General features: G+C 40.3%; 4 protein-coding genes across 4 annotated transcripts; 2 read left to right on the forward strand and 2 right to left on the reverse strand.

Annotated features, from left to right (window-relative positions):
- The first annotated feature begins 406 nt into the window (after positions 1–406).
- On the forward strand, positions 407–2,747 carry LOC135587106 (uncharacterized). Its single transcript, XM_065078104.1, has 2 exons — positions 407–689; positions 2,283–2,747. Exons 1-2 carry the CDS (start codon positions 575–577, stop codon positions 2,594–2,596), a joined length of 429 nt encoding a protein of 142 aa, XP_064934176.1. The 5' UTR covers positions 407–574; the 3' UTR covers positions 2,597–2,747.
- A 1,708-nt stretch (positions 2,748–4,455) lies between these two features.
- Positions 4,456–7,159, forward strand: LOC135587107 (uncharacterized). The gene is made up of 4 exons (XM_065078105.1): positions 4,456–4,598; positions 4,882–4,988; positions 6,180–6,256; positions 6,731–7,159. Exons 2-4 carry the CDS (start codon positions 4,888–4,890, stop codon positions 6,862–6,864), a joined length of 312 nt encoding a protein of 103 aa, XP_064934177.1. The 5' UTR covers positions 4,456–4,598; positions 4,882–4,887; the 3' UTR covers positions 6,865–7,159.
- Positions 7,160–7,623: 464 nt separating this feature from the next.
- On the reverse strand, positions 7,624–11,488 carry LOC135587110 (class I heat shock protein-like). The gene is made up of 2 exons (XM_065078111.1): positions 11,352–11,488; positions 7,624–10,307 (listed from the first exon to the last, which is right to left on the reverse strand). Exon 2 carries the CDS (start codon positions 8,183–8,185, stop codon positions 7,778–7,780), a length of 408 nt encoding a protein of 135 aa, XP_064934183.1. The 5' UTR covers positions 8,186–10,307; positions 11,352–11,488; the 3' UTR covers positions 7,624–7,777.
- Positions 11,040–15,279, reverse strand: LOC135587108 (uncharacterized). The gene is made up of 2 exons (XM_065078106.1): positions 15,126–15,279; positions 11,040–14,736 (listed from the first exon to the last, which is right to left on the reverse strand). Exon 2 carries the CDS (start codon positions 14,709–14,711, stop codon positions 11,544–11,546), a length of 3,168 nt encoding a protein of 1,055 aa, XP_064934178.1. The 5' UTR covers positions 14,712–14,736; positions 15,126–15,279; the 3' UTR covers positions 11,040–11,543.
- Between the last annotated feature and the right edge of the window lie 94 nt (positions 15,280–15,373).

The following is a 15,373-nucleotide window of genomic DNA, read 5'->3' on the forward strand; positions in this document are numbered from 1 at the left end:
AATTGATTCAAATAAATCATGAGTTTCTTATGGTGTTTAGACCAAATTTTCTAACAAGCTTCCACATAGATTGATGAAACGAGTATGAAGTAGTAAATTCTATTCAAGTATGGAGATTGCTATTTACAATCCCTTTTTATTATTTATATATTTTATTTTTAATTTTTTTAATATTTTTAAAACTATTTTTTCGTAAATAGATATAAATACTCTCAATTCTCCTCTTCTTCAAAATTAAAAAAAATAATAAAATATTATTTATATTATTTTTAAAGAATGAATAGTAAGGAATTGCCGATACTAAAAAATAAAGGCGCTGTATTTGGTAAGCTAATAACAAAAGTTGATGTGAGTGAACTTTTGGGACAATTGGGATCCCCTCCAGCTATTGTAAGATTCCATGTGACAATTGGGACCCCACCATGGTTGAGCCCAGCGGCACACGGCTGTGATGCAGGAATTCGACGGTTCCAATTGAAAGGCATCCTTGGAGAGGGATCTGTCGAGGAAACAGATCCGTCATCGAAACTTGCTTATACCCATCGCTCTGTTACGCACGCAGCTCGGTCTCGTCATGGCCGCCTCACCGGCGTCTTCAGCTCCTCCTCCGCCACCGCCGTCTGCAGCGAAGAAGGGCTTCCTCCGCCGAGTTATACCATTTCTCCTCACTGCCAATCTAGCCGTCGGAGGTTCTCTCTCTCTCTCTCTCTCTCGTGCTAACGTTTACACTTCTTTTTGTCCGCTCGTTCCAAGATCGAGAGTAGTTTGAGTCTCGATCGCGTTATATGATCGTTATTTATGATCCAGGAAAGCGAAACTGGGTTTAATAGTCGCCATGGAGTCTCAGGTTTCGGTGATCTGATCTTCCCAGAAATAAGCCCTTTCGAGCTTAATATTTTCTTGCCATATATTCCTGTCATGTAACAGATAGGAAATGGCTGCATCAAACTGGTAATATCTTGGCATGACTAGTCTACTTTGATGTGTTCCTTTATCGTATGATTGGTTCAGTCATTGTGGAAATAGGGTTCTGGATTACCACCCTGTTGTATGACTCGAAAGATACCCGAGACTGAATAAAATCAATATCCTGAAGACAAATGATTTTTATGTTGGATCTATGTCTCAAGGAAAAAAAAGAAAACTTTAGGTAATGCCTTTCGGAAAATATACATATGCGAATTGACGATTGAAAAAGAACTAGAAAATAGTCCGCTAGGGACTGAAAAAGTCGTATGACATATATTTTGTTCGACCTATCTAGGAGCATTGATGTCCAATTTACATGAATGTTCGCCCTAACCCAGGTTGATTAGTACTCAAATTCCTGAAAGAAAATTCCAACAATATGGTATCTAGGTTTACCCACAGGTAAAATTTGAAGACCAACGTTTGGTTATCCCATAGACTAGTTAAGGGAGATAGGAATGAGCATAAGAAATTAGTCCTATAGATCGAAACTTTAGCAACTGAATTCTGGGGTGATTTTTTTCTTATTTTTCAAACACATTGCTGCTAGTTGTATTATGTGCCTTGTTTTTTTATGTTTTTGTAGGGAAAATATAGTGTTGATGAACTTGGTGTAAGTTTTCTGATCATGCCTGCAAGGACGAATCATGAGAAAGGATGCAGTCCATTTTTCCCATTGTAGCAATTGGCCAAGCATTCTCCTTTCATGTCCTAATTGAAGGAGCACACCTATCTCCTAACAAAATAGACCTGTGAAATAACATCATCTCATATTCTTTTGTTGCCTGCTTTTTTGGATCTTGCATAGTGTAGCAGCAATTGCTAATTATGCCATGCACAAACCATAAGATGACTGCATTCACAACACTTTAAATGTTTCTTTTGAAGCTTGACTGTTGTTGTTGCATTTATAAAATACCCACTTCATTACTGTTCAATCTCAAAAGTTGTTTCAATTTTAAATATCTTACTTGTAAATTGTTGCCCTCAGATTCAACCAGCCTTATTTGACTTAACGCTTGTTACATAAAGTAACTGTGAAAGTAACAACCAGCAATCTGCTTCATGTCCATTTTAACTTGTAAATGTCCAGATATTTACCGGCTATAAATGGCTTCATATCTAAATATGATCTTTTCATTTGGACTAACTAATCTGGGAGTTGATTTCTGGAGGTATTATTGTTCAATTGCAGATGTTACTCCTTAACATCTACGAATTCATCTTTTCAACAATCATTTTTTCGTAAGATCAAATATTCATATTTATAATGCATGGTTCTCATCCCCAATTTAACAATTCTCTATTTGCAGTATATGTCCTTCTTAGGACCTCAAAGAAAGAGTCAACTGAGAAGGATGAGGAAGCTGTGGGAGAGGTTCCTGCTTCTCCAGTAGCTACCATCAAACCTGTGATTCCTGATAAGGAACAAGTTGTTGGATCTATTCCAGCACCCTTAAAGGTTCTGCCTCCTATAGCAGAACAAGAGCAGCGGGAACTCTTCCAGTGGATTCTGGAAGAGAAGAGGAAAGTGAAGCCCGGTGATCGGGCTGAGAAGAAGAAAATTGATGAGGAGAAGGCTCTCCTGAAGCAGTTTATTCGAGCAAAATCTATTCCTATGATTTAAGAACCTCATCTTTCTTAAATCCTTTATGATGTTGTTGTACTTCACCGTAGCATGGATGCAGCTTATCCTAGCACTGTTTCTCTGTTATAGTGCTAATTCTTCATAAACTGATACTTTTGCAGTGAGTTTGGAAGGTATTGCTTTGGATCAATTCCGTGTAAGCCATAATTGATAGACCTGTTTGGGTACTGCTATGCTGCCAGTTAACTAGCAGTTGCTTGTATCCAAACGAGTTCTGCACTGGCCAGATGCTTCAATTGTCAAATTCTGATGTTGCTATTTTTCTTGAAATAATTCCTAGTCATACACAATTGTCGAGGGTCGTCAGATTCTCAGGCTGTGTTAGCCAGTCATTTGGATTAACATTTGTGCCAGAATGCAGTCAGGATTATGAGGTTTGCACCCATCTGGGTGATCTCAGTTATTGTGATATTGGAACATTATGAAAATTTTACTATGGATTTTTTTTTTTCTGAAGTATTCTTGTATGATTGATCGCAGCATATTTTTCTGGTGCTTGCTTGTAGACATTTTTATGTGCATCCACTGTTTTTCGAAAACTTTTACATGATTATGCTGATGCTGGAAGTTAAATTGTGACATCAACTTTACAGATTCAACCAGAAGACCGGAGTCACCGTGCCGGTTTGGCACCAACTGCAACATTACAGGTAACCTGGAATGTTTCCTTTTGTTTGCAGATCAGTGTTATTTGCAGAGTATGTATGCTTTTGTTACTCTTCCTGGAAGATCCAAGTCTTAATGTTTTATTTATTGTCTTGTATGGAACTTGATTCATGTTTCAGCCATATGAATTGTATGTTTCTGAGATATGTATAATCTCGTAAGCTCTCATGTTCACTTTCCCTAGTGGATCTGTCGTGAGCAGAGATCTCGTTTCTGTTTATGGCCTATTGTGTATCATGCATGGTGCATTGCACTATGGGTGCAATCTGGTGCTATCGACAAAGCATTCTTGTGATGCTTAGACTGCTAAAGATAAACCCTTTTTGGAGGTCAGAACGATTCAAGATTCAGATTATAAATGGTCATCTGATCAATCAAGATTCATGTGGACGATCAAAGAAGGGGAGAACAGAACCTACATGATACGGTAGTGTAAGTTAGCGTTTGGATATCCGACACGATAACCTGCGCCCGGTAACAGAGTTTTGATGTGGGCCCCACCTACATACCCATGTTGTTGGTTTGATATAATCAATATTTTTGTATTACTAAAATTATTTATTATTAAAATTCAAAGTAAAAAAAAAAAATTTCAAGGGTGATAAAAAGAAAATCCCTAACTTTGGAATTTTCCTGTAGGGGTGTTCCAAACTCAAAAAAAAAATTTCAATGTTTCACCTATAATGTGATCCCAACCATAGTATTGTCTATCAGCCCACATGTAGAGGCTTAAGTGATTGAGAGAGAGTAGATGACCAAGGGAGAGGAAGGGGACGATCGACATTACAACCCACACGAAAAGAGCATAAATAGTTAAGGCAGAGGGGTGGCCGACGAGACCAATTTACGTGTAAAGGATGCGATTGATCATGATGATAACCAACAAGCAAGGGTGCTAAGCGTAAGGCGACTAAGCATAAAGCAAAAGGGGATGATTACGACAGGAACAAGGATAGTGATCGATAAGAGGTAAAATAATTTTTTAAAAAATATATTTTTAGAATTTTTTTATGCTTAGGTGTTCTTACGTCAAAAACCGTTAAAAGATTTTTTTTTTTGAAGAATTCATCATATATTTAATTATTTAATCATTCTGGTTTGGGTGATAATTTAAAATCATATTATATAGTATATATAATAACAACAACAGAAAAGTAATTGAATCTGACACGGATTCTATGATCCGCGATGCATATTAGGGCGTCCATTTGTTGCTCCTTCCCCCCTTAGTCCTCGACCGCACGCCGCTCCCGGAGCTTCCTCTCTCGCTCCTCGTGGCTCCACGCCATAGCCCTCGGAGCACCGCGAAAAGGAGGTTCTCTCTCTCTCTCTCTCTCTCTCTGCGCCAGAGCTTCGTCTCTGTTCGTCACTTCCTCTTTCCATGCCACTCTCGCAATAACACCTTTTAATGTTTATTTTTTCGTCGATAGTACGTTTTCTGCTTTTGATTGCTCACGTTGTCCAAATAATTTCATCTGGTTGTTAGGTTTTTGTTGTTGATGTTCCGTGATCGATAGCAAATATTAAGTAGGGAAAACACTATGTGCTTGTCAGTTTGGATCGGCTAATCTAATCTTCGGTTTACGCATGCCTTGTAGTTTGCTATGGAGCATGGCTCTGCGACAGATTCGAGCTCCTCGACGTTTTCCTTGATGGATGAGGACCATACGTTAGCGAACTCTGTCAGATACACTCTAAATCAAGAGTGAGTACTCTCTTGTCCAATCAATTTCGTGTCTGTTTACGGTTTTTTTGCAAACAGATGGTTGTTCTTCTCTAGTTAATCGTTGTTGTTGACTCAACCGTGTCAGACTTGATTTGAATCGTTGCCGTCTGTTTGAGAAGGTAGAGCTCTTGAGAAGGGTATATGTATAGCTATTAACTAATGCCGATAATAAAAGAATCCGAGCATAATTGGCATGATTTTGAGATGTTGAAATCGGTTTAGCCTATGATGATTTCATTGTCTGCTAACGTTGACATTCGAGAAGTTCTTCGACAAGGAAGTAGGATGACATTTGTCAATATTAATGTTGATTATTATCACTTTTCTGTCTTTACGTCTGATGCCTGTAGCAGATACTCAGTTCTAGTGGAGAAACACTTGTTCATGTTGATATTTATACGTGTACGTCATATAGGTTTTACTTTATGACATGTAAATATCTGTTGATATGTATTGCTCAGTTTATGATGGAACCCTTTCCAATTGGCTTCTGGTGTATGAATCTTGATGACACCGCATTCTTGTTCATCAATAGCAACGTGGTTCTTTGCTTTCCTACTACCATAGATAATTGGGCTTCGTAAAGAGGTTTGGTTTTGATTGTTTACTGATACTTATTCCTCATCGAAAAAATCTGGCTTTTAGTATCATTTATTTTAAAAATAGTGTGATTTCCAGAAAAATGTAGTCATGGATGTTGATGATTTACAGGACATTCATTAACTATTTGTGCCTTTTGAAACACTTGTTTTCGGAAAATTTGTATTTTATTTTGGTGATAAAGTATTTGATCTTATCGGTAAACTTCTTTTATTAACAAAGCTGATATGCTTACTGTTTCTGGACATAGACTACCTTGCCAGAAAACTGTTTCTTGTTTACCATCCACAGGCTAAAGATTATTGTTATTGGCATATGAGTTTTTCTTGATGAATACCATTAATTAGGGATCCAATGAGAAATTTAGAGGCTCATTCCTTTTATTACATCCAATCTGCTATTGAAACTTGTCAATTCAAAGTCATGTTGCAATCGATACAGTGTTGTTGTAGAGAGGTTTGGATGATGATAATGACAAATATTAGTTGCCATTTCTTCTAGTTCCTTATGTTCATTGTATCTAAAAAAACTGAATTTTTCACTCACATATATGAACTGTCGTTCTTGCAGTCCAAGGGTGATATTTTGTGGGTATAGCATTCCTCATCCTTCAGAGAACAAGGTCAACATACGAGTTCAGACTACAGGTACCGTATGTGCTACTAGCTTCTTCTTATGGTTTCCAGATAGCAGTAGTATTTTTGGTGGTGGTGATTATGACTGTCAGCTGTAGACAAGCTACCTTAGTGGAAACTTTCCTTCTCTGGTTTGCTGTGGATTGTACACCCATTTAGTCCATGGTCGGGTTGTGCAGGAATTATAGTTTATAGACGCAACAGCTAACACATTGTTTTATGTATGCAATGATTTTTGGTCCTTTATCATGTGAGCATGCTATCTAGAATTTCTTAGCTGAATCGTTACCAAATTTTGCATATTTGAATTGTGGGGTTATTATCCAGGATGCAACAAAATAAATTAGGAACTTCAAGAATTGAGTGTCACCTGCCATCATATGATTAACTTTCTGCTCCAACTGTTTCTTGCTCTAGTTGCTGATTATCTATCAGAACATTGGATTGCCCTGTCTGTAACATAATAATTTTTGATTGGATGGATAGGTGATCCAGCAAAGGATGTGCTGAAGGATGGATTTCAGAATCTGATGGTTATGTGCCAACATGTTAGGTCTACATTTGGGAAGGCAGTTGATGATTTCAAGTCTCCTGAAGGAATGAAGATTGATACTCCATGAAGTCCATCTCTTCACCCTGCCAGTGCTGAATTGTGGCCTATGTAATCAGATCTTCATCGGTTGCCGTGCAACTTTTATTTGGATTAATATTTCACAGCTGGGTATAACAAGGAAACGAGTTGCTTTATTTGGGTTTTAGTTTAACTAGGGTTTAGTTTAAATAGGCTTTCTACCTGTAGCCCCCTTTTGTTTTTAAGATGATGAGATCACTTGTGTTGCTTTTGTAATATCATCCATCCTTCACTTTCTTTTTGCTTGGTTCTTATCATTGCCCCATAAAAAAAGGGTCTCTTTACTTTGTGATCTCTCTTTCTTTTCAAGATAACAAGATCTGTTGTTGTCTTTGCATATGGATTGGCTATGCAAGTTGCATTTTGTAAAATCATCCATTTTTATGTTTGATTTTTGATTCTAGGACAAGTGTGGTGTACCAATTATTTAAAATCAACTATATAAATCTTTTTGAATCATTGATCCAATTGTCTCACGGTTCCTTGTATGAATTCTTTTAATAATTCAGTTTTTTGTACTCTTATGAAACCTAATATCCTTAGTTAAATCAAGGGTATTTAATATATATATATATATATATATATATATATATATATATATATATATATATCTTGGACCTCTAAGATCAGTTGTGTGTTTCATTTAATCATATTTGTATTATTTAAAAATCACTTATATTTCAGTTATGTAGTCTACACAACGCACGTGCATTGCACGTGGTTAACACAATTCATTCTGTAACCAAACAAATACAAACAAGTGAGGTGACAATAATAATAATAATAATAATAATAATAATAATAATAATAATAATAATAATAAAGGTTTATTATGATGGAAGACACCAAGCGCTTGGATGCCAACTGGTGCATGTGCTTCCATGACGGTCGAGCGATTAGCTTCAACCGGACATCTGGGCGGACTCGATACGGAGCTGGTTGACCTCCGCCTTGGGAACCACTACGGTGAGCACCCCGTGCTCCATGGACGCCTTCACCCCCTCCACCTTGGCGTTTTCCGGTAGCGAGAGGCGGCGCATGAACCTGCCGCTGCTCCGCTCCACCTGGCGCCAGGTGTCGCCCGTCTCGTGCACCTCGCGGCGGCGCTCCCCGCTGATCTGGAGCACCCGGCCTCCGCTCTCCAGCTCCACCTTCACCTCTTCCCGCCGCACTCCCGGCAGGTCCGCCTTGATAACGTGTACCTCCCCCGTCTCCTTCCAGTCGACCTGCATGCCGGGGAGCTCGGCCGCCGCCGCCGCCGGTGGCGCCGCGGAGGACGAGTCCCACAGCCCCTGCGCGAAGGGGTCCATTCCGCTGCCTTGCACGATGGATATGGCTGCCGGCTGGTTCCCTCTTTAAGACCACGAGGAAGAGATGCGTGCGACGGGGTGGATCGGAGGGGCGTTTTATAGCAGACGACGGGACGAGGTCGGAGCGCCACATTTGCTGAGAACGAGAGGAAGAGGCATAGCCGCATCCGCTGCAAGCGCCCGAACGACGACTTCTCCAAGATTGACAGCAGATTGATTGGCTCTTTCTTTTTTCTTTTATTTTCAGATCGATGCGATCCACTTAAATCGGATTTGAATTGGAACAAAACAAAGCATGACAGTACATAGATTTAGGTAAGTAAATAATTAGTCAAGTTTAAGTTCAGATATCAATGTATTATTATTATTATTATCCATAGATTAAGCATGTAGGATTTGAGCATTTCCTAGTCAAAATGGATCGAACAAATTTCTTAATATGAGATAAAAATGAAGCAACGCCAATTTCATTTTTTTTCGTTTTTTTTTTTAATGGTCAGATCCACCCAACCCACTTGAATTTGATTATATTAAATTTTATTCAGAAGAATGACACAAACCAAAAAGTGTATATCTGATTCAATGTCAATCCCCAATCATCCCTACTGATGTGATGGTGATGGTGTTCTTACAGGAGTATCAAAGCCAAATATAACTAATGTGATCATCTCCCCCTTATTATTTCATTTCACATTTTGTGTGCATGGAAATGGAAATCCAAACCAGTATCCCTGGATCGAATTCGAGACAGATTTGGATAGGAAAATAGGCATTTGGAACATCAGTCCCCATATAAGAGAAAACAATATATAGTTTCAAGCTTCAAGAGGCAATATATGTTATTTTCCATGTATCATACAACAAATATACAAATTTATATACCCAGTGGCATTTATAAGTACAATAAAGCAGCAGACAAGAAAATTCAAGCAGGCAATCACCGAGGCAGAATGGATGAAAATGATGAACAGTAATCTTATGCTATCACTCAAAATATATGCAGCTTACATATATTCTTGGTTCCAAAATGAACAAGCATTAATGGTAGAATTAGAACCAAATTGATTAAACTGAAAGAGCATTGGTCATGTTAAAGGGCAGGAGAAAAACACATAATAAATCCAAGTAGCACATATAAGTATGTATGCACGACAAAGGTGGCAGACAAGAGAGACAACCATCGAGATCGAATGGATGAATATGCAGTGCAGTGATCTTAGGTAACCACCCAAACACATTCATTTTACATTTGTGATCGGTCGCAAAACAGTAAATTTTAGACCATGAACTAGAAACAGCATGAGCATTAGTTGTTATATAGGGAAGGAGAAAGCAACGCATAGGATATGTATGTTATTTTACAAGCACGATACCACTTGTAGTTCTATACCAAGTAGCATGTATAATTACTACAGAGGTAGGAGGCGAGAAAATTCGTGTAGACAATCATTGAGACAGAATGGAAGAATATGCTGAACAAAGGATCTTTTGCTACCAGACAGAAGTATTCAGTTTTACATATATGCTCAGCTGCAAAATGAATGCCCACAAACACCAACAGTAAAATTAAGGACCAAATCGACGTAAACTGAACTGAAAACAGCATGAACATTACTCATTATCAAGAGCAGGAGGAAGACACACATAGAGATACAGATAATATGAAGCTCCTTGCAATAGTTTTGAGCAACACAAAAATGGCAACAGGTACCAAGTGTGAAGTAGTAAAAAGCTGCTCAACAAAGCCCCAAAATGCACAACAGCGTAAATCCAAGTTCATATAATTGGTGTAACATACCAACCTTGGTTATGCTTCTGGGTCGCATCAGGCATATGTTTGTTCTCCCAAGAGAAGAAGACTTGAAAGTTGTAATTCAAAATGAAGTGTCTGCAGTACAGCTCTCTATTCCATATGGTGTCAAGGTTCAACGCCACAAATGATCAGTCCAGTTCCAAAAGCTTCTGCAGAATCTAGGGGCTTCATATGTACATGGTCTTATCTTTGCATGTAGACAAGCTGTTCACATGATTTGGACCGTTGATGCCTATGTCACGATGGAGCAACTTTAGTGATGTGCAGCTGAGGTGGTTCACTGTCATAGTCACCTCGAAAAAAAAAAAACTAAAAATGGAAAATATAAGAGCCAAAACCTCCAGAATAAAATTATGGACATGTAGTGTAATCTGAACAATGCATTTTCAAAACTATGCCATTACAAACTTGCAACTATCACCACTGACTCTAGGGTAGCTTGAACTAACATCCAAACAGACACAAAGTCTCAAGACCTTGAACGACTGAAAAAGGATAGCAGAGAGTAACAGCACCAAAGTCATACTGTGTGAGTAGTGTATCAATTACGTTCCTTTAGAACAATTTATTTAAACATCCTTATCGACAAGTTATTTCGCTTCCATATTTTAGCATCGCCAGCTTTATGTTCCTGAAAATTTCTCCCTTTCCTCTCTCATTCATCTTCATGACAATGATATGTATTTAGTTGACATACAAATTGAATTTGATGAATAAGGACTTACGATTTCATTTACCATGTAGCATTGTCCAAAAGTTGTAAATTACAGAATATCCACTTTGGAATAGCTCATTATCATTAATTTCCTTCCTGCCATCTCCATATGCTTGTGCTTAAATCTACATCCATGTGTGATTCTATGATACAACTACATGAACCAAAGAATTTTATAATGAATGCTGATAACAAGCGGGAGGGGATTTCCAAGAAAACATAGGTTGAAGCAGTGAGAAAGGATATGAAACCTCATCAGTTGATGAACATGGTTCTTCAGATATAGCCAAGTAATTGGAAAGAATCCACAGACAACTCACAATATCTGAACTTTAATACTTGCAGATAGCATGTCAATTATGTTAAGAAGATGCATATGGGTAGCTAACAAACATGATCTACTCATTTTCTGTAATGGATATCACCAATAAAAGTACAAAATACAGTCTTCCGAAAGACTAATCCAACTGTCAGATAAAGTCACTTACCCAAATATTCCTGTCAAGTGAGAGCCTAATTACATTCAATAGTTTGGATACAAACAACTAACAGGCGCATATCATTAGTATTAACTTGATACAACATGAAAGAACAAGTCAGTTTGACAGATGATCAACAAGGCGATGGGAGAGATGCACCTCTGTTGCACCTTTGCTGGATTTCATATGATACCAGAACCACCAGATTACATGACAAATATAGTCATCTCAATATTCAGTTGGCCCATATGATCAGTGGCAGTGACAAACTTGTCATGAGCAAAAAGATGACAAAAAGATGCCAACCACAACAACATGTCTAGGACTGAACTCAATTGATAAAAGGCAATCTCAATAAAGTCTTCCAGTGCATTCAGGAGACCCACAATAGCAGTCTTTCTGTTTTATGTTACCATCTGCATCACGGACCTGATCTAACGAATAGTTATAGTGATATGTCAGTTCTTGTAATGGAGGAATATTTTCAGCAGCAAAAAGCATTATGTGTGGTACTCTCTTGTCGTCATGATCGTAAAGAACATTTTGTGCATAGAGGTTAGGTGAACAGCTATGATTAATAAATCTTCCCACATTCCCATACTCAGCTGCATCAATGGTGAAACCCACATCGTCCACAGTTTCACGCTGGGAACTAGTCTTCAAGCCTGGAATAAGAGAAGGAAGTCCCTCCCAGAGAGAGTGATCATCATAGTTATGACCAATATCAAAAAGATACTCATCGTTACTCCTCTTTTCAGCTTCTTTATCCTGAAGCAGCTCCCCGATGTACTCGCATATAAAACTTCCTGACGGAATGGAATATAATGATCTCACCCCCCAGCCCCTTGTTTTTGTCCTGAAAATTTCTAGTGGTATTTGGATTCCATGCTGGCTCACCCTGTTGTGGCATGATGAGGGACACTTGCAGGACGGGCCACACTCATACAGAAGAGGTTTTGCTTGCACAATAGCACCATTAAAGTTGAATGGAATTTCACCTCCATTCTTCACAGCACATGCACACCTCCCTGAATCGGAGCAGCCATTCATGCAATCACAACCTTCTGGAGGATTCTTCACATACCATGAAGGATATTTGATCTCTGTAATGTACTTGAAGGGAGGAGGGTGCTCATCATTTACTGTGTTGATTACACAAATTGGTATCTTCTCCTTCCCATCTGATATATCCTTCACGCACAAACCTTCTCGTACTTTTGACCTCTTTGTTTTTCTGACTTCTTGAAGAGCAAGTTCTGGTTGTCCTGGCATTCTTCTTAACTGGAACTTATAAACAAAGAAGCCATGAGGCCCTTTCTCCTGCCAGTACTTCTCAACCAAATACAAACCAGCATAAGTTAACGTTGAGACTAGTTTGGACCTTCCATCGTGGGAACTTCCTCCTTTCATCTCCTTAATTCCATGAATAACTCGAACAGGAGTCTTTGTGTCAATACTGTTCTTCAGTGCCAGATTTCCACGCTGAAGCTTTTGGTCTTCTGGTGGCTTATCTGTACCGGCAGGATTTCCTCCAGAACCAGAGTATATCAAGACATCTGAGCTATCCATATCATCATTATATCCCCCAGAAGCCACAATACTTGTTGCAACGTATATACCATTTTTCTTTAGGGCATCTATGCCTCCTTGAAATGGGCGATGAAGACCAACAATGGAGAGCTCCACCCTGAAATGAAATTCATCTCCAACTTCAACGCCAGGAACAATACCTATGATCTGCTTACCAGTGTTAACCCATTCACCTTTTTGTTTAAGGATATCAGCTGCAGTCAGGTCAACCCTCTTTGTCTTGCCTAACCCCTTTGATTTTGCCTCCTCAGTTTGCAATAGTTTCCTGCAAACCACTTGAAAGAGCCGCAGCGCTCTTCTAACCTTATGACGAACCAATATGTCTTGACAATCAGCACCACTATAATTCCATCCAGAAGGAACAATCGGAGGGATGTTGACGGACAATTCTCCTGATCCATCAAAAACTGAAAGGGGTGGAGCGTCTATGACACTCAGCTCATAGGATCCTTGGTAAACTGTAACTGCTCTTTCATTTTCTTCACCGTGAGACAGAATATCCTCATCCTCCACGTCCCTCAAGGCTAGTTGCATATTCAACTTGGTTCGTTCCCTCTTCGCCTTACGTTTATGCACCACAACAGAATGAGAACTAGAATTACCAGACACAGTATCCTCATCCTCCATTTCTTTCAAGGCAAGTTGCATGTTCAACGTAGTTTGTTCCCTCTTCACTTTGTGTTTTGGCATCGCAACGGAGCGAGAACCAGAATTACCTGACTTGCAACCCTGCTTCCATGGACATCTGGGAGCAGCCATGAGAGCTTGAATGATCAGCCTTTCGCCATGAGCTTCCAGCTTCTCAACATCCAGATTGTGGTCAATCCTAGCATCATTTTCATCCACAGTTGCATCTAAGAACTTTCTCTTGGTACTTTTACTAACCTTTTGATATTTCGTCACCATCTTATCAGTTGATGTCCCCAATGAAAGTCTCTCCCCCCTTGCAGCTACTTTATCAAGATCAGGTGTCATGCTCCTTTGAGCATCCCTGTTAAGTTGTCTGATTGCCTGCACACCCAACCTTTCATCAGGAGCTGCTCTAATAGGTAATTTCTTCTCCCTATTTTCTCCAGAAAGAGACTGCTTTTCTGCTTCCAAACTCTTGATCTTCGGAGAGGGAAGGGGAGACTTCGAAACCTTAGCTTCTACCTGGAGAGTTTCTTCTTCAATCTTCTTGATCTCAGTCCTTTCCTCCATCCCCTTGGCAACCTTATTGTCAGCAGGAACTTCAACAGTAGCAAAATCTTTTGGGGCCGCTGTTTGTTGATCCACAGCAGGCATCTTCTCCTCTATCGGACTCTTGCCCTTTGATGAAGCATTCGCTGCAAGTTTTAAGGCCTCCTCCCTGCTCATACGAGGAGCATTTACTCCGCAACCGATTGGATAATCCCGAACAGCTGAGACAGCTTTCCTTGACAGAGGAGGGTACATCTTCGGTGAACATTGCTTTACCAGATCGCCGTCCGCATTCAGTGTTTCATCCGTTCTAGATACAACTGATGCTTTGGACTGTTCGAGTCCATTCTCCAAAAACAACGGCACCGGCAGCTCTAATTCACGGTTGTGAATAGAAGACTCCTCCATGCCCTGGTCCAGTTCCTCTTCTTGCTCCACTTTAACGGCTGCAACATTTCCCGAACCCATCGTGGAAGAATCCACAACGTGAGGTTTCATAGTACCGACCGTCAAGCAAGGCTTCCCCTCTATGTCGGCCGGGGCCCCCTCAGGAGGCCGACAAACGCCAGGCTCGGCGACCTCGTTACAGGCGGCAAGTTCCTTGGATTCCGGAGCAGGTGGGGGCGGAGGAAGAGGCGGCAGGGCCTCCTTCGGCTTCCATCCAACTACCACCGCGTGAGGGCCGCACCCTTTAGGGAAGTCTCGGACGCAAGGAACCAACGGCCGCCGGAGCTTCGCCGCGTCCGCCATGCTCTAAACCCTGCAGCTCCTCGCCCTATTCCACCACGCCACGATTGATATTAACAAGAAGACCAGATTGACGGGAACAGCAAACTAGGGCAAAGGATGAAACGACCCCATCGAAAGCCCTAATCACAATGGGGTTCACAGAATGGAATCGGGCTACTTCGCCTCCTCTTCCTCCTCCTCCAAGTGTTCTTGGGAAGAATGGAAGGTGAGTGGGAGGAGGGACGAGGGTCGGCGAGGCGAAGGGTTTCTGTTGGGAACGGCGATGGGATGAGTCAAAGTGCAGGCAAAATTGAGGTGTTGGTTCGATTTGGAAGAGAGAGGGAGACGGCTCATCAGACAACAACGGTGAGAGGGAGATGCGGTTTCGGCACCTATACATTCGAACCTAAACCAACACCCTCGTAGTTCAATCACCTTCAGGTGCATCCGCCGCTGGCGTCAGCAACATCCCCCCCGTGAGAAGACTCCGGATATATGTCCACGTCATAGGACGCGTCGAATGCAGTGGAGCCCACGAGTCGAGGGAGTCCATACCGGAAGTCGATCGATCGATCGATCGATCGAATCTTGATTTCTGGATAATTCATTGAACAAATGGATCAATAATTACCAAAGAAAGGCTTGATATTGTTAAAACATCATAAAAATGATTTTTGCAAGAA

The sequence above is a fragment of the Musa acuminata genome, chromosome BXJ1-8, assembly GCF_036884655.1.
Source record: "Musa acuminata AAA Group cultivar baxijiao chromosome BXJ1-8, Cavendish_Baxijiao_AAA, whole genome shotgun sequence".
NCBI lineage: Eukaryota > Viridiplantae > Streptophyta > Magnoliopsida > Zingiberales > Musaceae > Musa > Musa acuminata.